This window comes from Oncorhynchus masou, chromosome 19 (genome assembly GCF_036934945.1).
Source record: "Oncorhynchus masou masou isolate Uvic2021 chromosome 19, UVic_Omas_1.1, whole genome shotgun sequence".
Taxonomy (NCBI): Eukaryota; Metazoa; Chordata; class Actinopteri; order Salmoniformes; family Salmonidae; genus Oncorhynchus; species Oncorhynchus masou.
This window is the reverse complement of record NC_088230.1, coordinates 30586889-30607662: the sequence shown is the minus strand read 5'-3', so window position 1 is coordinate 30607662 and position 20774 is coordinate 30586889. Positions and strand designations below refer to the sequence as shown.

General features: G+C 41.1%; 1 protein-coding gene across 2 annotated transcripts; it reads left to right on the top strand.

Annotated features, from left to right (window-relative positions):
* The first annotated feature begins 349 nt into the window (after positions 1-349).
* nrbp1 (nuclear receptor binding protein 1) lies at positions 350-14904 on the top strand. Of its 2 annotated transcripts, none has more exons than XM_064925616.1 (18): positions 350-884; positions 1277-1525; positions 1680-1802; positions 4623-4724; positions 4827-4916; positions 7115-7155; positions 7291-7385; positions 7615-7698; positions 7793-7851; positions 8051-8149; positions 9567-9699; positions 9785-9875; positions 10111-10161; positions 10259-10394; positions 11053-11106; positions 11316-11379; positions 12886-12941; positions 13093-14904. In XM_064925616.1, exons 2-18 carry the CDS (start codon positions 1295-1297, stop codon positions 13186-13188), a joined length of 1605 nt encoding a protein of 534 aa, XP_064781688.1. In that variant the 5' UTR covers positions 350-884; positions 1277-1294; the 3' UTR covers positions 13189-14904. The 2 variants fall into 2 exon arrangements, with proteins under 2 accessions (XP_064781688.1, XP_064781687.1); XM_064925615.1 differs by having other exon boundaries at positions 1274-1525.
* The last annotated feature ends 5870 nt before the right edge of the window (positions 14905-20774 follow it).

Genomic DNA, 20774 nt, shown 5'->3' with positions numbered 1-20774 from the left:
TGTTTTCCCTTTGGGACCTACAAAAAACGTAATACCTCTGTGAAAAGGTAGCTTGGCCTCACCATAGATGTATCTTGGGCCCTATGGGCCTAACCCACAGTGAGCACTATACTGACCTCTAGTGGCGATGAAAACGGAATGCATGTCTGGCCGAATAATTGGTTTTCTCCCCTACTGTGGGAGTGGCCTATTAGAACGACAACAGTAACTCTGACCAATCAAAAAGCATATTTTACTTATTGGTACTATGATTCGGTCTATGAAATGGCAATCGAGACTATCATCGAGTAATAAACCAACGTGGAAGGCAAATCCACGCCCACTGCCGTCTCCGTTTTGATTACTTTTGTAGTGATTTGAGCCGGTGTGTGTATGTCGCCATTATTTTATCAACCGTGTAGACCTCTGTTCATAGAAACCTATTGCTTTATAATTGTGATATTAAAAAAATGATTTCATTTCGATTGGTTTTTTTTCTCCAACATAGGACTTTGATGTTTTTGCAACAACCGCAGTACTATAGTATCTAGCTAGCTAACTGTTTTTCGCTAGTTTGGCTGACTGACTGGCTATCCAGCTAGGGACAAGATTAGCAGAAATCTAGCATAATCTGTCATTTTTGTTTTAAACAGCAATTCGGCGTGTTAAGTAGTTGGTGAGGTTAGTTAACTAACTGTCATCTTGCCTTTTGGTTAGCTAATATCCTCAAGGCGGCAAATCACGACATAGTTACGGTAACCTGTGGTGGCTACATAGCTAGCTGACTAGCGCATATAACTAGCTACAGTAGCTTGTTAGCAAATCGTATTTCCACAAGGATTTGAAAGAAGTTTGTAGTTGGAGTCGACTGATACGGAGCTGACAACATCATTCAAATTTACAAGGTAGGTAACTATGCTAACTTCATGTTAGCCATTTTTAGAGGGGCCCTTTTTCATGTTACGCTGGAGAGGAGAACTAACGTTACCTAACTAGTTTATTCTGACTGAATCAACGTCTGAAATAAGCTGTCAGATAGTCAAGCACGTCGTATCAGGTGCGTGGACAATATCAGGTTCAGCCCTGTCGAAGCAACGCATCTAAATTCAACTGAATTTAAGAGTGCCTCAGCCTTTGACATAAATGTAATATCCGGGGTGGCAATAGTGTGTGTGTGTGTGTGTGTGTGTGTGTGTGTGTGTGTGTGTGTGTGTGTGTGTGTACACACAATACATTTACTCTTCTGGCAATGATGCATGAAGCCTTTGTGTCTACAATTTGTCGGGTTTTGCAGTAGGTGTCCAAGCTTGACAAGATGTCAGAGGGAGAAGGGAAGCAGGTGTTGGACTCTGTCCAGGAGGGGAAACCAGAGTCTATGGTTGCTTCCCCCACCGGTCAGAGTGTGTCATCCGCGTCCCCCCCAGTGTCCACTGTGACACAGCCCCCTGCAACAGCGGCGACAGAGGACGAGGAAGAGGAGAGCGAGGACGAGTCAGAGATTCTGGAGGAGAGCCCGTGTGGACGCTGGCAGAAACGCAGAGAGGAGGTATTCAATGAGCATGTGCTGGAGAAAGGAAAAGAGTTACTCTTTGTGTAGTTAGACTTTTGGCCCCACAAATTTTGAACTTGTTTTTTTTACACAACTACTTTGAATCAGATGGAGAATTATTAATGTAATCCAACACTGTTCCTCATTTTAGGTGAACCAGCGCAATGTCCCTGGGATTGACAATGCCTACCTGGCCATGGACACAGAGGAGGGTGTGGAGGTGGTGTGGAATGAGGTCATGTTCTCAGAGCGGAAGAACTTCAAACTGCAGGAGGTGGGTTGGGTTCTCAACCAGGGCTCAGCTGCAACAGAACCATGCTCTATGATCAGTTATCACCCATTCATCACCACCTCCGCTGACCATCTAGCTATGAGCTTCCAGATCTTCTCATGACTGCGGCTGCCCATCTGCTTCAAAAAGCACTCAAACAGACTTTATCAAGCTACTGTTGTAGCATTTATTTATTTTTAAATTACCTGATGTTTATTTAACATACACTTTGAGATTGCATTGTTCATTATAGACAGAGTTAAAAAGTAAGAACAATTTGTAAAAAAAGAAAAGAAAAAAAAGAATAGTAACACAAAATAACGATGTTATATACAAGGAGTACCAGTACCGAAATGTGCAGGGGTAAGAGATAATTCAGGTAATATGTTCATGCAGGTAGGGGTAAAAGTGGCAAGGCAATCAGGATAGATGATAAAACAGCAGCAGCTGGCTGGTGTGTGTTGTGAGCATATGTATAGAGTCAGTGCCCCCCTTCAGATTTGTGATGAACTGTTCAGCATTCTTATGGCTTAGGGGTTGAAGCTGTTCAGGAGCCTTTTGGACCCAGGCTTGGCGCTTTGGTACCGCTTGTTGTGCGGTAGCAGAAAGAACAGGCTTTTACTTGCGTGGCTGGAGTCTTAGACTATTTTTAGGGCCTTCCTCTGACACTGCCTGGTAAAGGTCCTGGATAGCAGAGAGCTCGCCCCCAGTGATGCACTGGACAGTTGGCACTACCCTCTCTAATGCCTTATGGTTGGATGCCAATCAGTTGCCATAATAGGCGGACATGCAACCATTCAAGATGCTCTCAATGGTGCAACTGTAGAACTTTGAGGATTTGAGGACCCATGCTAAATCTTGTCAGCCTCCTGAGGGGGGATGAGGCATTGTCATGCCCTCTTCATGACTGTGTTGGTGTGTTTGGACCATAATAGGTCCTAAGTGAAGTTGACACAGAGGAACTTGAAGCTCTCGACCCGCTCCATTACAGCCCTGTCGATGTGAAAGGGGGTGTGCTCGGCCCTCCATTTCCCGTAATTTACGATCAGCTCCTTTGTCTTGCTGGCGTTGAGGGAGAGCTTGTTGTCCTGGTTATGTAGGCTGTCTCGTTGTATGTGATCAGGCCTACCACCATTGTGTCGTTGGCAAACTTAATGTTGGAGTCGTGAGCCATGTAGTAATGGGTGAGCAGGGAGTACAGGAGGGGACTAAGCATGCACCCATGCGGGGCCCTGTATTGATGTCTTGCCTTTTTGATGGTTCGTCAGTGTGTAGCGGGATTTCTTCTAAGCGTCTGGATTAGTGTCCCGCTCCTTGAAAGTGGCAGCTCTAGCCTTTAGCGCAGTGTGGATGTTGCCTGTAATCATTGGTGTTGAGCGTGTCACTGCTTTTCCTGCTAGAGTTTTTGCTTGTAAGCCGGAATCAGGAGGATAGAGTTATGGTAAGATTTGCCTAAGCTCCTTAGTGCTCAGACACACCAATGGCGTTTGCTGGCCCAGAGTACTTAGCACCTCCTGAACAGAGTGCGGGCTGTAATTTGTGAACCGACGGAGCACTTATTTTTGCATGTAGATTCACGTGAAAATGTCTGCAGTCAGATTTCAACAGCATATGGTTGCTAAAGATCCACATTTGGTGCGACATGAGCGAGCCTTAGGCAAAGTGTTCCAACCTGTTGCTGCCAAACATATAGCAAAGTACTCTTTACAAAGTGTTATGAAAACCGTTCACAGAGGTTGTTGCATAATCCTCAGGCACAATCCTCTCTCACATTGTTTTTAAACCTTTGTCAATGGGCTGGGTCATGTTCATAAGGGTGCATAACGTTTAAAAATATTTTGAACGCAAAACAAAAATGAGCATTTCTTATTAGACAAGTCCAGATGGTGGTTTGTCTTCTGTTTGGTGATGAATAAACAAGACCCTGTCCTTGGCTGTGTTCCTCTCTGACTGTCTAGACACTGTGCAGTCTGTTTGGATCTTGTCAGTGTGCTCTCAGGCAGTGTAGTCTGCCTTCTGTTCAGCATGTCAACATGCTGTGTTGGTGTGTGTTGAATACAGGCTGAGCATTGAGTAGAATGAGCTCCCTTTAGTTTGATTAGTTTTTGTTGATCATTTTTAATAGTTCCCAGAATTCTCCCGATATTGCGTTTCTGAGTTTAGGTGGCAGGTAGCCTAGTGATTAGCGCAGTGGTCGAATACCCGAGCCGACAAGCTAAATCTGTCTGTGCCCTTGAGCAAGGCACTTAACCCTAATTTGCTCCGTAGTACATACTATGTACTACAACACCTATCCGGTGTATGTGACAACTTAAGAAATATCTTTGTTTGACTCTGTGGGGAAAGTATGACTTGCAGAGATCCTGAACTAACCTTTGCTTTACCTCTTGCTTGGCAAGAGCAAGACCAGATCATATTCTGAGTTGCAATACCCTCCAATGTAATATGTGCAAGAACATTCTTGGCATTTCTTACAAGTCAGGATTGTTATCAGACATATAAGCCCTAGTTATTAAAAATATCCTGTGGCCACATCACCCACAATCAAACAAATGTAGACCGGGTTAGACCATTTTTAAATAAAAATGACATCCCCATGGAGGAAAAAAAGCAGGAACAGACATTAATTAACCCAGGTTAAGGGGTTTTGTTTGTTATATTGACTTTGTCTTAATTGGCCTTAAATTAGTGGATGATGAGAAAATGTAAATTTGGACTGAACGGTTGAGCTCATTGACATCAATCATGTTTATTAGTTGAAGATTGAGGTATGTTTGATTGCAAATATGTTTATTTTCCCTTCTCCTTTTTATCACTGTCCAGGAGAAAGTCAAAGCGGTGTTTGACAACTTGATCCAGTTGGAGCATCTGAACATTGTCAAGTTTCACAAATACTGGGCTGATGTGAAGGAAAATAGGGCCAGGGTAAGAGATTTCAAATGCAGTAAAATAACTACCTTTTTTAATAGTAGGAAATATAAATGGAATGTATTACACAGGAAATGAACAACTTTTTTCCACTTGCAGGTCATTTTCATCACAGAATACATGTCTTCAGGAAGCCTGAAGCAGTTTCTGAAAAAGACCAAGAAAAACCACAAGACAATGAATGAGAAGGTATGGAGTGGATTATTAGTCTGTTTGGATCTTAAAAGGGCTGTTATTGCTACATCATAAAAAAAAACAACTTAAATGAATGATACAGTGCATTCGGGAAGTATTCAGACCCTTTCACTCTTTCCACATTTCATCACGTGACAGCCTTATTCCAAAATGGATTGTTTTTAACCCTCATCTACACACAATACCCCATAATGACAAAGCAAAAACAGGTTTAGAAATTTCTGCTAATATTTATTTGAAAAAAATCTAAAACATTTACATACAGTAAAAGTCAAAGGTTTGGACACCTACTCATTCCATGGTTTCTCTTTATTTTTACTATTTTCTACATTGTAGAATAATAGTGAAGACAAACTATGTACACATATGGAATCATGTAGTAACCAAAAGTGTTAAACAAATCAAAATATTTTTGATTCTTCAAAGTAGCCAGCTTTGCACACTCTTGAAATTCTCTCAACCAGCTACATGAGGTAGTCACCTGGAATGCATTTCAATAAGCAGGTGTGGCTTGTTAAAAGTGAATTTGTGGAATGTCTTTCCTTAATGCATTTGAGCCAATCAGTTGTGTTGTGACAAGGTAGAGGTGGTATACAGAAGCTAGCCCTATTTGGTAAAATACCAAGTCCATATTATGGCAAGAACAGCTCAAACAAGTGAAGACATGACAGTCCATTACTTTAAGACATGAAGGTCAGTCCGGAACGTTTTAAGAACTTTGAAAGCATCTTTAAGTGTAGTCGCAAAAACCATCAAGCTCTATGATTAAATTGACTGGTACTCCTAAGTATTCAGACTCTTTACTCAGTACATTGTTGAATCACTTTTGCCAGTGATTAGCCTCAAGTCTTCTTGGGTATAAAGCTACAAGCTTGGCACACCTGTATTTGGGGAGTTTCTCCCATTCCTCGCTGCAGATCCTCTCAAGCTCTGTCAGGTTGGATGGGGAGCGTTCCTGCACAGCTATTTTCTGGTCTCGCCAGTGATGTTCGATCGGGTTTAAGTCCCTGCTGCTGAAAAACTTCCCAACAGCATGATTTGCAAATAAATTCATAAAAAATCATACAATGTGATTTTCTGGATTTTTTTTTTCTTCTCATTTTGTCTGTCATAGTTGAAGTGTACCTATGATGAAAATTACAGGCCTCTCTCATATTTTTAAGTGGGAGAACTTGCACAATTGGTGGCTGACTAAATACTTTTTTGCCCCACTGTATATACTGTACTCTATACCATCTACTGCATCTTGCCTATGCCGTTCGGCCATCACTCATCCATATATTTTTATGTGCATATTCTTATTCATTCCTTTACACTTGTGTGTGTATAAGGTAGTTGTTGTGAAATTGTTAGATATTACTGCATGGTCCGAACTAGAAGCACAAGCATTTCGCTACACTCGCATTAACATCTGCTAACCATGTGTATGTGACCATTAACATCTGCTAACCATGTGTATGTGACCATTAACATCTGCTAACCATGTGTATGTGACCATTAACATCTGCTAACCATGTGTATGTGACCATTAACATCTGCTAACCATGTGTATGTGACAAATAACATTTTATTTGTCATTACAATATTGTTTGTAAGAAATGTAATTGTAAACACTGTATAGCCTCTAGACATGGTGTAAAATGTTGATGTCATGGATGGGCAGTCCTTGCATCCATAGCTTTGTATATGACTGAGTGGGTCCATTTCTCCAGCTCCACCCAAATCAAAGTTGTTTTGGTCGCGTACACAGATTTTTCCCTCAACTGTTTACTGAAGAAGTGGCTGGGTGGCCGCTTTGCTATTGTTTGAGCCGTGCCCTTTTAAAGAACTGGTTTTAAATTGAAATGAACAAACAAAAATGAAACCAGGAAACAAGACTGACACAGAAAAAGCTGTATGCAGAATGTATGTCACCTGTATGCTCTTCCTGGTTTCCCAGTAGCTCAGTAAAAATCCCCTCTTGGCTGCAGGTGGGGCAGTGTCCCATTTTATTTCATCTTGTGACAGCGCTATTTCTAACCGAACCTACAAAGCCCACTGTTAATGCAGAACTTTCCCGCTGTTGCAATTTATACATTTTTTTGCAATTAATTGCAGCCTATTCTGGTCATTTGACAGAAGTAACACTTCAAGAACCACATGGTAATCCCATTTCAATTAGGTTTGAATGTCTTCTCTGTGCTGTCTATCAGGCCTGGAAGCGCTGGTGTACACAGATACTGTCTGCTCTCAGGTCAGTCTCTCTCACACACACAGCATTACATATATTCATATTGGACAGAGCCAGTTCTGTTTTTTCAAAACTCTAAATTCTACACATTTCACACTTCTCTTGAAGCTTCCTGTAACCTTTCTCTCCTCTCCCCAGCTACCTGCATTCCTGTGACCCTCCCATCATCCACGGCAACCTGACCTGTGACACCATCTTCATCCAGCATAATGGTCTCATTAAGATTGGCTCAGGTGGGTCTTTTCAGAGGTGTTGGTCTGAAGAGTATTTTTAGTCTCTCTTTAAAATCGGGGCCTTGTTCAGTAGGGAGGAAACATTTTGAAATGGAGTAGCTGAACACAGATTTCATTATCCATTGCAGAAATGTTTTGCTACGGTGCGCCCTACTGAACATACCCCAGGTGTGCCTTGCAACCTAACGTTCCCCATTCTCTTCGGACTAATTTGTGACTCGTCTGTTAGTGGCCCCAGACACCATCAACAACCACGTCAAGACCTGTCGGGAGGAGCAGAAGAGCCTGCATTTCTTTGCTCCTGAGTATGGAGGTAGATAACCTTTAACCTTAGACAAATGGTCCCTTTTGAGAAACCATGTAGTGGAGCTGTTTTTCTACTGACATTGTTTGACGTCTTTTTCTAGCTGTTGCAGACGTCACTACTGCAGTGGACATTTATTCTTTTGGAATGTGTGCCTTAGAGGTGAGTGAAGAGTGGTTTTGTTATTCTCACACTCGTATGACGGACGACTGAAAGAAATGAAATGCAAATCAACTTAATCATGAAGTCGATGACTAGCCTTGCTCCATGGAAACTGGAAGTTTTGTAGTCCAACAGTCTTGTCAGGTACTTCTTGTCCTGTTTCAAATCTTCTATTCCCCACACCTCCTCGTCTCTTCAGATGGCTGTACTGGAGATCCAGAGCAACGGCGAGTCGTCGTATGTGTCCCAAGAAGCCATCAACAGTGCCATTCAGTTCCTGGAGGATCCACTGCAGAGGGTGAGTCGTCGACCCTGGCCTAGCAGCTAACACCCGCTGCTTGTTGCTGATTCCTTAAGAGACACTACATTATTTATATATATTATATATATATTATATATTATATATATTTATATATATATATATATATATATTATATATATATATATAATATAATATATATATATATATAATTTATATATGAATATATATATATATATGAATGAATGACTGCAACCAACGGATGTGTTGCATTGAAATACAGAATGGGTTTGTCCTGAAGGGTGTTACCCAGTTCAGCCATAACATAACTATAGTCTGCATAGACAGGTTGCCTGACAACGTCACGAAAATGATGCGCTCGCATCGCAGGGGTAAAAGGCTGTGTTATGATTCTGAACGGACAGATGGCTAGCAACAATGACAAGTAGCATCCATGTAGGGAATCGTAGGTTGCTCATTCCAGCTCGTATCTTGTTCTTTACACCATGTCTTGCTTTTGAAGTGTTTTGACTCTATGCTTATATGGCAAACATTCACTAGCTAACCAACAAGGTATTTGAGAGACAAGTGCTTATTGTGCGACAGTATTTTTTTCAATAAACATTTGGAGACTAAATAGAGTTGACTTGTTGTCTGTAATCTTTAAAATTTAAGCCATCCCGTCTGTTTTTCCCCAAAGTTGCGCATGCATTGGTTTTGTTGCTAAACAACCCACTATAGCCCATAGTGTTCTTAAAGGGATAGTTCACTCCAAAATCAACATGGCACCAGACCATTTTTGAGCTCTGAAAACATTTGAGAGACTTTGATTTTATTATTTACATTTCTCTTTATTGACTGTATGTGTGTGTTTACCTGTGGCAGGAGTTCATCCAGACATGTCATTTCTCTTTAATGCCGGTGTTGTCCAGGACTGAACCTCGTCTTGTTAGTACCGGTGTTGTCCAGGACTGAACCTCGTCTTGTTAGTACCGGTGTTGTCCAGGACTGAACCTTGTCTTGTTAGTGCCGGTGTTGTCCAGGACTGAACCTTGTCTTGTTAGTGCCGGTGTTGTCCAGGACTGAACCTTGTCTTGTTAATGCCGGTGTTGTCCAGGACTGAACCTTGTCTTGTTCGTGCCGGTGTTGTCCAGGACTGAACCTTGTCTTGTTTGTGCAGGTGTTGTCCAGGACTGAACCTTGTCTTGTTAGTGCCGGTGTTGTCCAGGACTGAACCTTGTCTTGTTAGTGCAGGTGTTGTCCAGGACTGAACCTTGTCTTGTTTGTGCCGGTGTTGTCCAGGACTGAACCTTGTCTTGTTAGTGCCGGTGTTGTCCAGGACTGAACCTTGTCTTGTTTGTGCCGGTGTTGTCCAGGACTGAACCTTGTCTTGTTAGTGCCGGTGTTGTCCAGGACTGAACCTCGTCTTCTTAGTACCGGTGTTTTCTTGTGGTAGGAGTTCATCCAGAAGTGTCTGGAACAGGACCCCAGCAAGCGGCCCACGGCCAAAGAGCTGCTGTTCCACCAGGCCCTGTTCGAGGTGCCCTTACTGAAGCTGCTGGCAGCGCACTGCATCGTCAGCCACCAGCGTGAGTAACAAGACACACGCACACAGATACTGAAACACACTGCGACACACACAAATTGACACACACAAACTATCTTGTCATGTAGACATGATTCCAGAAAATGCTCTTGAGGACATGACGAAGAACATGGACCTCAACCTGGTGATCGTGGAGGTCAAGGACGGAGTTCAGATGAAGTGAGTCTTAGATCCAACTATCTCTTGGAATCCCAAAAGGATTGAAATGACTCTGTTAAAATCTTAAATTAATTTCAGATTTTTAGCCATCTCCACTAGCACATAACTGAGAAGAGAAGGAACTTATGGTCCTCAACTGCTGTTTAGTCTCCTATTGACACACGCTTGATGTTGTTGTGCCTTGGACAGTGTGTTCCTGGTTAGTCCGCTGTTCACAATCTGTTGATGTCCACAGGCTTTCCCAGTTCCCTGCTCTTGAGCTGGACAAGTTCCTGGAAGATGTGAGGTAGGGGAATGTGTGTGTGTTTTTGTAGAGGTGTGTGTGTGTGAGTGAGGCGTCTAACTCACCTCCCTCCCCTCCCTCTCTCTCTCTGGTGTATCAGGAATGGGATCTACCCGCTGACAGCTTTTGGGGTACCCGGCCCCAAGCAGCCCGAGCAGGAAGCAGTGAAGTCCCCCATCGTGCCCCCATCAGTCAAAAGCCCAACCCCTGAGCCTGCAGAGATGGAGACCAGGAAGGTAAGTCCTAAAGGAGGAGGGGGAAGTACAGAGCTGGAGACCAGGAAGGTAAGTCCTAAAGGAGGAGGGGGAAGTACAGAGCTGGAGACCAGGAAGGTAAGTCCTAAAGGAGGAGGGGGAAGTACAGAGCTGGAGACCAGGAAGGTAAGTCCTAAAGGAGGAGGGGGAAGTACAGAGCTGGAGATAAGGAGGTAAGTCCTATAGGAGGAGGTGGAAGTACAGAGCTGGAGACCAGGAAGGTAAGTCCTAAAGGAGGAGGGGGAAGTACAGAGCTGGAGACCAGGAAGGTAAGTCCTAAAGGAGGAGGGGGAAGTACAGAGCTGGAGATCAGGAAGGTAAGTCCAAAAGTAGGAGGGGGAAGTACAGAGCTGGATTGAAAGGCACACTGGACAAGGAAAAGGGGATTGATTAGGGAATTGAGTAGTTCAAGTATTGTTGAGACCCACATTGCCGTCAATACAGGCTGAACTCCATAGGCATAATATAGAAAATCAACAAGTGTAGGTAGTAGATACAAGAGACAAAATGTAGTACATATAAATGAAATAGATCAGTGTGTGTTTTTTAAAAGGGAGAGAGGGAGAGGGATATTTTTGTCCAAATATGTGTTATCTACTGGTTTGAATTGGCTTTGGACTACAAAAATCTTTCTGCCCAGGTCCTACAGATGCAGTGCAACATCGAGCCTGTTGATGAGGGCGCCAAACATCACGTAAGTTTCTCATGACTATTCATCACTGCTGATCTAGGATCAGGTCCCATCTGTCCATGTAATCTTATTCATTATGATTTAAAAGCCCTCCAACTCTGGGACGCTTTGTGAATACAGCCCGGGGGAAAACCTGTCCTGTTCAGATTTCAAACCTTTAAAAAAAATAGATAATCTACATACACACATCTCTATCTTACTTCCTTTTCCAGCTTACGCTGTTGCTGAAACTTGAGGACAAGTTGAACAGGCACTTAAGTTGTGATTTGTTACCAAGTAAGTATCCACACGTCTTTCGGGTTGATTTGGGGGTGTACAGAGCATGCTGTATTTATAAATACTTAGACATTTGGATTGACAGGGATTTAAAAAACAAACATATACATGAGCTGCTTAAGAAGCTGAGATTTAAAGTTGCCTTATCCAAAACAAATCGTGTATTTCTCTAAGCAGTAGGAAGCAGATTATTCAATCAACCTTTTTGTCTGTTGTTGATTATGGTGATATTATTTATCAAAGTGCAGCTGCTACTACTCTTAAACCTTTCGATGCCATGTATCATAGTGCCCTTCCTTTTGTTAGACGACAGTTTTGATACCCATCACTGTATCCTGTATCAAAAGGTTGGCTGGACTTCACTAAAGACATGTAGATCTCTATATTACTCCCTTTTTGTTTACAAGGCCGTACTTCAGAAACTTGTCTTATCTAACTTTGCTGCTAAAGTATAGACATCTGAGTTGCCTAACACGTCCACAGGGTTGGTAAACTCTTGAGGTTCCTAGGGTCTCCACCAAACTAGGTACAGTGGGGAGAACAAGTATTTGATACACTGCCGATTTTGCAGGTTTTCCTACTTACAAAGCATGTAGAGGTCTGTAATTTTATCATAGGTACACTTCAACTGTGAGAGACACAATCTAAAACAAAAATCCAGAAAATCACATCCAACAAAGGTTGGAGTCTATTTGATTGAGTGTGTGGACAGGTGTCTTTTATACAGGTAACGAATTCAAACAGGTGCAGTTAATACAGGTAATGAATGAAGAACAGGAGGGCTTCTTAAAGAAAAACTAACAGGACTGTGAGAGCCAGAATTCTTACTGGTTGGTAGGTGATCAAATACTTATGTCATGCAATAAAATGCTAATTAATTATTTAAAAATCATACAATGTGATTTTCTGGATTTTTGTTTTAGATTCCGTCTCTCACAGTTGAAGTGTACCTATGATAAATATGACAGACCTCTACATGCTTTGTAAGTAGGGAAACCTGCAAAATCGGCTGTGTATCAAATACTTGTTCTCCCCACTGTATATCTGCTTTTAGTTTTAATGCACCTTATTGCTGGAACAAAATTTGAAATAGAGTTCATCGGGCTGTCTGGGCAATTTAAAGTATTGATTGGGGATTTATTTGTGGATAAATATAACTGTTTTTCAGGGTGATTTGTGATGTTATATTTGTGCATACCATGATTATGTGTAATTTATTATACAGGGTGCATTATGAAAAGAGACCTAGGTCTCTGTCTTCCCTGTCAAAATAAAGGTTAAATACAAAAATGGACACATCAAGAGTGTTGTACTTTACCTTTTAAATGTATTTTCAGATTTTTATTGAACAGAAAGAGTGACTGTGATGAGAGATGGATTTTGTTTGAGGGCAGAAGGCCAGATTCAAACCTTTACCGACACTGTAGATATGTGTGCCGGAGGGTGTAACATTATCACTAGACCAGCCAGGTCACATGGTTTTTGACCTGTGTGTTTTGTGTACAGATGAGAATGTGCAGGAGCTGGCTGTGGAGCTCGTTCAGCTGGGATTCATCAGCGAGGTAAGACAAGGGGTCACAATCCCTGTGACCCCACAGCATGCCTGCAGCCCCAGGCTCAAAACACTCCAGCAGGAGACGGAGGGCTGAGGATGAGGCATTCTGACACTTTGCCTTTCAAATGGGGTCCTGAAATATCTTTTCTCTCGTCCAGGGTGACCAGCCACGGCTCGCTTCGGTTCTGGAAGAGGCCTTCTCTAAGTTCTACAGCCGGAACGGATTTTTGAATCCGGTCACCGTCTCCTCATAGCAGAGGAGCCTCAACCCCTCTGTCCTCAACCCCCCCCCCCCCCTGTCCTCATCCTCTCACACAGGACTTTGCTGTCGCTCACAAAAAAAATGTGGGAAAGCTTTGCAGGGACACAGGGGAAGGTCTTGGCCTGTCCCTGTCCCACCCCTCACTAGGTGTTTTAGTATTTTTTTGTAATTATGCTTCTAGTATATTTTGTTTAGCCATTTGCTTCTGTTTTAAAAGAAAAAACGACTCATTGTCACTTTAGTCAGTATTATGAGCTATATTTTGAACATTTTTAATGAGTTTTTACACACAACTATCAGAATTTTTGGTCGGTGAGCGAAAATATCTTCGGTATCGCATTCCAATGTACTTATGCATGGTGCTGTGTGTGGGCGGAGTGTGGTTGTGATTGGTCCTCTTCTCTACTTTCTCCCAGTAAACGAGGCATCTTCCTTTGATGTGAGTGTGATGCGCCCCCCCAACTTCCTTTTGTATTATCAGAATGAGATGTAGCTGTAGTTATGACGACACCTTTACATGAGCTCAGGTGGGGAGTGGGAGAGCTGATTGCAGTCCAAATGTTGGGATTATTAATAAGTTATCAATATGGTCTATCATGAACTTTCAGCACGGAGCCGGTTGGTTCTTTTCGTGAATGTTTAGTTCATTAGGATCCCCAGTAGTTGTTGCCCATGCAGCAGCTACTCTTCCTGGGGTCCACATACAAACGTTTCAATTTGAATTATTCTATGAGAAGGAACTTTGTCACTCGACTGTTTCTTACTCTTTAAAGTTTTATTTTACAAATGTTAAAGTGGTCATGCGTTTTTTTCAATGTTTGTTTTGGTGCCATTTCTCAGACACAGTGAAACAGTATTCACGTAAGGACCTCTGGTTTACACTTTAAGACTATTGGTTTACCTCAATAGTCACATTCCTTAACAAATAAATTGACTCATAACGTGTAGTGAATACATGCATGCACTCTTTATACCTTAAACTAAACTGGCTGCAAGTTAACAATTATCACTCCCTAATTAACACTACATTCCTATTCAATCAACCATTGTGAAGGGAAGATCTTTTTTCTTTACAGAAACTAAAGCGAGGAATGTGGTGTGGGCGAAGGCCTGTATGTTAAACTGAGAATAACGTATTGTCATAACAGACAGTATCAGTGTGGGAGTTACAGGACTGTATCGCTGATCCTCTGACGTGATCCCACGTTCTGCTTGAAATCAGATGCAGCACAGAAATATACTAAGAAGTCACAAACACCCACTTTCCTAGTATCTGTCGAGTCCACTTGCTGCTAGTTTGCACTAATGTACTGTTTTGGTTGTTTTAACTCGTCTTTTCAAATACAATAACTACTACTGCTTAGGTATGGTTTTAACCAGCAACGTAACGATTTGCATGTGTTAGGGGAGGGAGGGGTGTGGGTTTGGTAAGTGGGATACATGGGTTGGTATTTTTCTTCTATAGTGTATGTCATGCTGGACATAATGCTGTCTCGGGTAGGCAACCCTGGTCCTAGAGGGTCAGGTGTGTTGAATATTTGCAATCACTGAACTGATCAATTAGCTCCGTTGGTCAGGTGTGCCGAGTTGGAACAAAATGTCAATGCACTCCAGGAACAGGGATGCCTCTGCTGTATCTGGCTCTGCAACACCTTTCTCCTTTTTTAAATTTCACTTCCTGAAATAAACACGAGACATAGCACTTCAATGACTTGTTTGACTCCCTTCTGGTTTCTGTTGTTTGTCTGTTTTGTATTTTATGTAATAGTGTTTTCCTTTTGAATGTTTGTCTGCTAAAGAATAGATGAACTGATGTCCTGCACAGGGTTAGGGTCAGTTCAGTCAGTAAACTGGAATTCAAATTTCACATTTTTTCATAGAATTTGGTATTGTAATTTGTTTACTTCGGGAATGTAATTGACCGCAGCCCTGCTTGCATACCTATCATATTACCAGGTGCATGCAGAAAAACGGTATGCTCAAATTAGATAACTCCAGGTAAATGGTGATGCGCCACAGATGGAATTGATCTTATCACCAACGTTTTGGTCTCAATAACCTGAATGAAGGTTTTTTTTCTGCAAAGCTCATTTCAAACTTATGAAAAATCAGGTTCTGTGGTAACTGGTTAATGTGTACATTTTTATTATCAACTGTTTCATCAGAATAGTAAGAATAGTTGGAGCCCTTGAAGTATAATATGTATGTACTGCACAATCTTTAGTCACCAATGACATTGTGCCCAAACAACTAGTACTGTATTACACACACCAGTGTCACGCTGACAGAAACATTGATTTACTAAATTAAAGCAGCAAACTTTCATGTGCAAAGTACATCAAGCCTAAAAAGTATTGTTTCAATAGAAAACTGGAAACATGAATTCTAACAAAAAGAGACCAAAAAATGGTAAGATCAATTTCATTAGTATTCATCAATTTGAAAAACATTTCCGGGTGTGTTTTCAAATTCTTTACATTTTGTGTGTGTGTGTGTGTAAAAAAGACTACAAAAACATTACATATCACTTCAACTCAAACACATTACTGTCTCACATTAAATAGTGTTTTACCTCCTATTTTGAAAGTAATGTGTGAACTTTCAATTTACGGGTAATTTTGCACATCGCTACACAATTTTTGGTCCACAAAATTCCATGTTATATCCATGTTATTCACAACGCTGCCCAACTTTTATAGACAATATCAATTTTCAGATTACTTAACATGACTGGTAAATGATACAGTGGTGTCAACCACATCTGGGTTCAAATACTATTTGAAATCTTTGAAATACTGTAGTGTTTGCTTTAGTCTCTTGAAGAGTTCAAACCCAGATGGTCTGGGTTTGAACTCTTGCAACTAAGCTATTGGTTCCATTGTTCCAGACAAGCTCAAGGAAGTATTGATTTCAAATAGTATTTGAACCCAGGTCTGGTACGACCTGATCATCCTTTAACTTGAAGTGACACTGTCCAAAGGACCCAAACGGTTGATAATCAAGGCCAGGGGTTTGTCCACTGACAATACATGCATTGAATAAACGTTGCCCATCAATATACGGCAAATGAATGAGAGAAACCGAAAACAACGACATAAGGACAGAGTTGCTCAGACAGCCCAATTCTCTTCCAACCTAATCTTGCTCAACCCAAATCACATTACATTGTGTCAGGATTCTGAATTGAAAAGCCAACAGTGTCCTAACGGACGAGCATCTATAAAATGTAATATTTACTGTAGCCAAGGGAGCTCAATGCTACATTAACACATCGCCGTAGGCGTCAGTAATCTCACAAGTCCTCTAAACTCAAATACTTCTTCAAAGTAAAGATTGAGGGATATATGCTTTGTGAATTAAGCACCTGTGAAGCAGCCAAAGGCTTTTTGTTTCCCACCTCGCCAATGATTTATGGAGGGTTACTGAGAAGGTAATCATCTCAGACAGTTTATGTTTGGTGAGAACTACCGTATGCAAGTCCTTGTGACTGAGAATGTTGTTGAGCACTGTGACATCATCGCCACAACCAGGAAGTCTCTTGGGTGCTCTCCCGTTTCTAGGAGATAGACATGTTACAAGTGATTGCACAGGCGGATCCCTGCTCAAGAGAAGGCTTAAGATGGTCTACCGCATGTTTTCAACAGGTCGTGGTGGATTCTTATTTCTTAAGACACTGGTACATCAGCGCCCGGGGATTGAGCACATAGCGCTCTGAGTTGAGGAATTTGGTGAGGTACACCAAATTGAGCAATAACACAATTCTATAAAGCTATGACATAATTCTATAAACCTTTAACAATTCTATAGACCTACAACATAATTCTACAGCTATAACATAATTTAATGAAGCTATAACATAATTCTATAAACCTTTAACAATTATATAGACCTATAACATAATTCTACAAAGCTATAACATAATTCTATAAAGCTATGACATAATTCTGTAGACCTATAACATCATTCAATAAACCTTCAACAATTCTATAGACCCACAACATAATTCTATAAAGCTATGACATAATTCTATAGACCTATAACATAATTCTACAAAGCTATAACATAATTCTATAGACCTATAACATAATTCTATAGACCTATAACATAATTCTATAAAGCTATGACATAATTCTACAAAGCTATGACATAATTCTATGAAGCTATGACAATGCTAACAAAACAAAACGGCCTAAACCCAGCTGTCAGAAAACACAGAAAATGTTACTTTTTTCAATGTGTCAATCACTCTCGAGTCATCTGGGACCCACGAGCTAAGCCCAAGGGACTACTAGGGGGGCACTTGAACATTCGTAGTGTCATTCCAAAAAGTGATCAAATCCAACTCTACTCACAGACTCCAACCTTGACTTCCTCTGCCTCTCAGAGACATGGCTCCATAAAACCTCTCCATCTGCTGCTTTGATTGTGATTGGCTACAATGTCTTCAGGAGAGACAGGACTGAAGGAAGAGGAGGGGGTCTGATGATTTACGTTAAAGAACATATCCGATGTAAACAAATTGAGTGGTCATGTGATAATGAACTAGAATGCATTGACCTGAACGTTACACTGTCTCCCCAAATGTCTTTTACCCTTATTGGAATGTATAGGCCACCTTCCACCAAAAGTGTGTTTTTTGATCGGTTTAATAACATGCTTAGGGAATGTGACTTTGGGAAAGAGGTAAACTTAATGGGAGATTTTAACATTAATTATGAAGACACGTTTTGTCGGAAAACCCTCAGACGGATCACTAATACCTTTGACCTTACACAGCTAGTTAAAGTCCCAACCAGGGTGACTTGTTGCTCTAAAACACAGATTGATTTGGTGTTCAGTAATAAACCAGAGAGAGTGATTAAATCATTCAATATGGTTACTGGGCTATCTGATCATAATCTGACACTTATAGCCAGAAAGCTGTCTCAGAGGTTTAACCTCTACACTGTTAGAAAGCCGGATCAACTAAGAATACCGAAGAGTGAATTAAGCTATTTTGAAAACGCAATTAAGGGAATTAACTGGAATGATCTCTTGTCCTATACAGATGTGGAAGCTGATAGTCAAGTTTTTCTATCCACAATCCAGACTACAATAAATGGTTTCCTAAAGAAAATCAAATCCAAACCTGTCCAAAAGAGCGCTCTTCCTTGGCTAAATGGAGAATTCTGGAAATTGATGAAAGAACGAGATGATGCTCTAAAAATAGTCATAAGATCCAAATTAGAGCATGACAGACGTAGGTTTACCATGTTGAGAAATAAGGTGATGAAAAATCAGACAGGCCAAGGCAAACATTTTTATTAACATAATTGGTGAAGCAAAGGGAAATGCTAAACTGATTTGGGAGAATCTAAAAAAGTTAACAGGGAAAGACCATAGTAACACTGCAAAAAGACTAGAAATCATGGTGAATAACAATCTAACACAGGATGCAGTCGAAATAGCAATAGTCTTCCATTCCTACTTTATTGACTCGCTCAGTGCACTGACACAGAACCCCTCCACTGGTTTCTTGGGCTCAGTGCTAGTGAATGACGCTCAACCTGTCTTCATCATAAGGGAGGTTTCTGAGTCAAAGGTGAACAAGGTGATTAGCTCACTAAAGAACTCTAAAGCCAAAGATGTGTTTGGGCTGGACTCTACCTTTCTTAAAAACTACAAAGAGTCACTCATTGGCCCCATTACTAAGGTCACCAACACATCTATTGGTCTCGGGATGTTTCCAAGTGTATGTAAGTCGGTCATAATAACGGCCATCTTTAAATCGGGTGACCCTGTCGACGTGAGTAACTACAGGCCCATTAGTATACTACCTGTGGTGTCAAAGGTTGTTGAAAAGTGTGTAGCAGAACAACTGATTGCCCACCTCAACAACAGCCCCTTCACATTACACTCCATGCAGTTTGGCTTCAGACCAGTCAAAAGTTTGGACCCACCAACTCATTCAAGGGTTTTTCTTTATTTCTCCTATTTTCTACATTGTAGTATAATAGTGAAGGACATCAAGCCTATGAAATAACACATATGTAATCATGTAGTAACCAAAAGTGTTAAACAAATCAAATTATATTTAATATTTGAGATTCTTCAAAGTAGCCATCCTTTGCCTTGATGACAGCTTTGCACACTCTTGGCATTCTCTCTACCAGCTTCACCTGGAATTATTTTCCAACAGTCTTGAAGGAGTTCCCACATATGCTGAGCACTTGTTGGCTGCTTTCCCTTCACTCTGCGGTCCAACATATCCCAAACCATCTCAATTGGGTTGAGGTCGTGTGATTGTGGAGGCCAGGTCGTCTGATGCAGCACTCCATCACTCTCCTTCTTGGTCAAATAGCCCTTACACAGCCTGGAGGTGTGTTGGGTCATTGTCCTGTTGAAAAACAAATTATAGTCCCACTCAGCGCAAACAAGATGTGATGGTGTATTGCTGCAGAATGCTGTGGTAGCCATGCTGGTTAAGTGTGCCTTGAATTATAAATAAATCACTGACAGTGTCACGAGCAAAACACCATCACATCTCCTCCTCCATGCTTCACGGTGAGAACCACACATGCGGAGATCATCCGTTCACCTACTATGTGTCACACAAAGACACAGAGGTTGGAACCAGAAATCTCACATTTGGACTCATCAGATCAAAGGACAGAGTTCCACTGGTCTAACGTCCATTGCTCCTGTTTCTTGGCCCAATAAAGTCTTTTCTTATTATTGGTGTGCTTTAGTAGTGTTTTTTTTGCAGCAATTCGACCATGAAGGCCTGATTCACACAGTCTCCTCTGAACAGTTGATGTTGAGATGTGTCTGTTACTTGAACTCTATACTGCATTTATTTGGGCTGCAATTTCCGAGGCTGGTCATTCTAATGAACTTATCCTCTGCAGCAGAGGTAACTCTGGGTATTTCTTTCATGTGGCTGTCATAATGAAAGCCTGTTTCATCACAAAACTTGATGGTTTTTGCCAACAACACTTTAAGAAACTTTGAAAGTTCTTGAAATGTTGCGTATTGACTAACCTTCATGTCTTAAAGTAATGATGGACTGTCATTTCTCTTTCTTTTTCTTTGAGCTGTTCTTGCCATAATATGGACTTGGTCTGTTACCAAATAGGTCTATCTTCTGTATACCACCACTAACTTGTCACAACACAACTGATTGTCTCAAACGCATTAAGAAGGAATGAAATTCCATAAATACATTTTTAACAAGGCACACCTGTTAATTTAAATGCATTCATGAAGCTGGTTGAGCGGATGCCAAGAATGTGCAAAGCTGTCATCAAGGCAAAGGGTGGCTACTTTGAAGAATCTCAAACATAAAATATATTTAGATTTGTTTAACACTTTTTTTGGTTACTACATGATTCCATATGTGTTCTTTCATCGTTTTGATGTCTTCACTATTATTCCACAATGTAGAAAATAGTAAAAATAAAGAACCTGGAAAGAGTAGGTATATCCAAACTTTTGACGGTACTGTAATTCTATAGAGCTATAAAATAATTCTATAAAGCTATGACATAATTCTATAAAGCTATGACATAATTATATAGAGCTATAACATAATTCTAGAGG

Bases quoted from the DNA above. Each gene is read 5' to 3' on its own strand.
- nrbp1 (XM_064925616.1), top strand. From the start codon at position 1,295: ATGTCAGAGGGAGAAGGGAAGCAGGTGTTGGACTCTGTCCAGGAGGGG. The intron at 7,852-8,050 runs GTGAGTGAAGAG...TCGTCTCTTCAG, and splicing joins TTGGAATGTGTGCCTTAGAG to ATGGCTGTACTGGAGATCCA. The intron at 12,942-13,092 runs GTAAGACAAGGG...TCTCTCGTCCAG, and splicing joins AGCTGGGATTCATCAGCGAG to GGTGACCAGCCACGGCTCGC.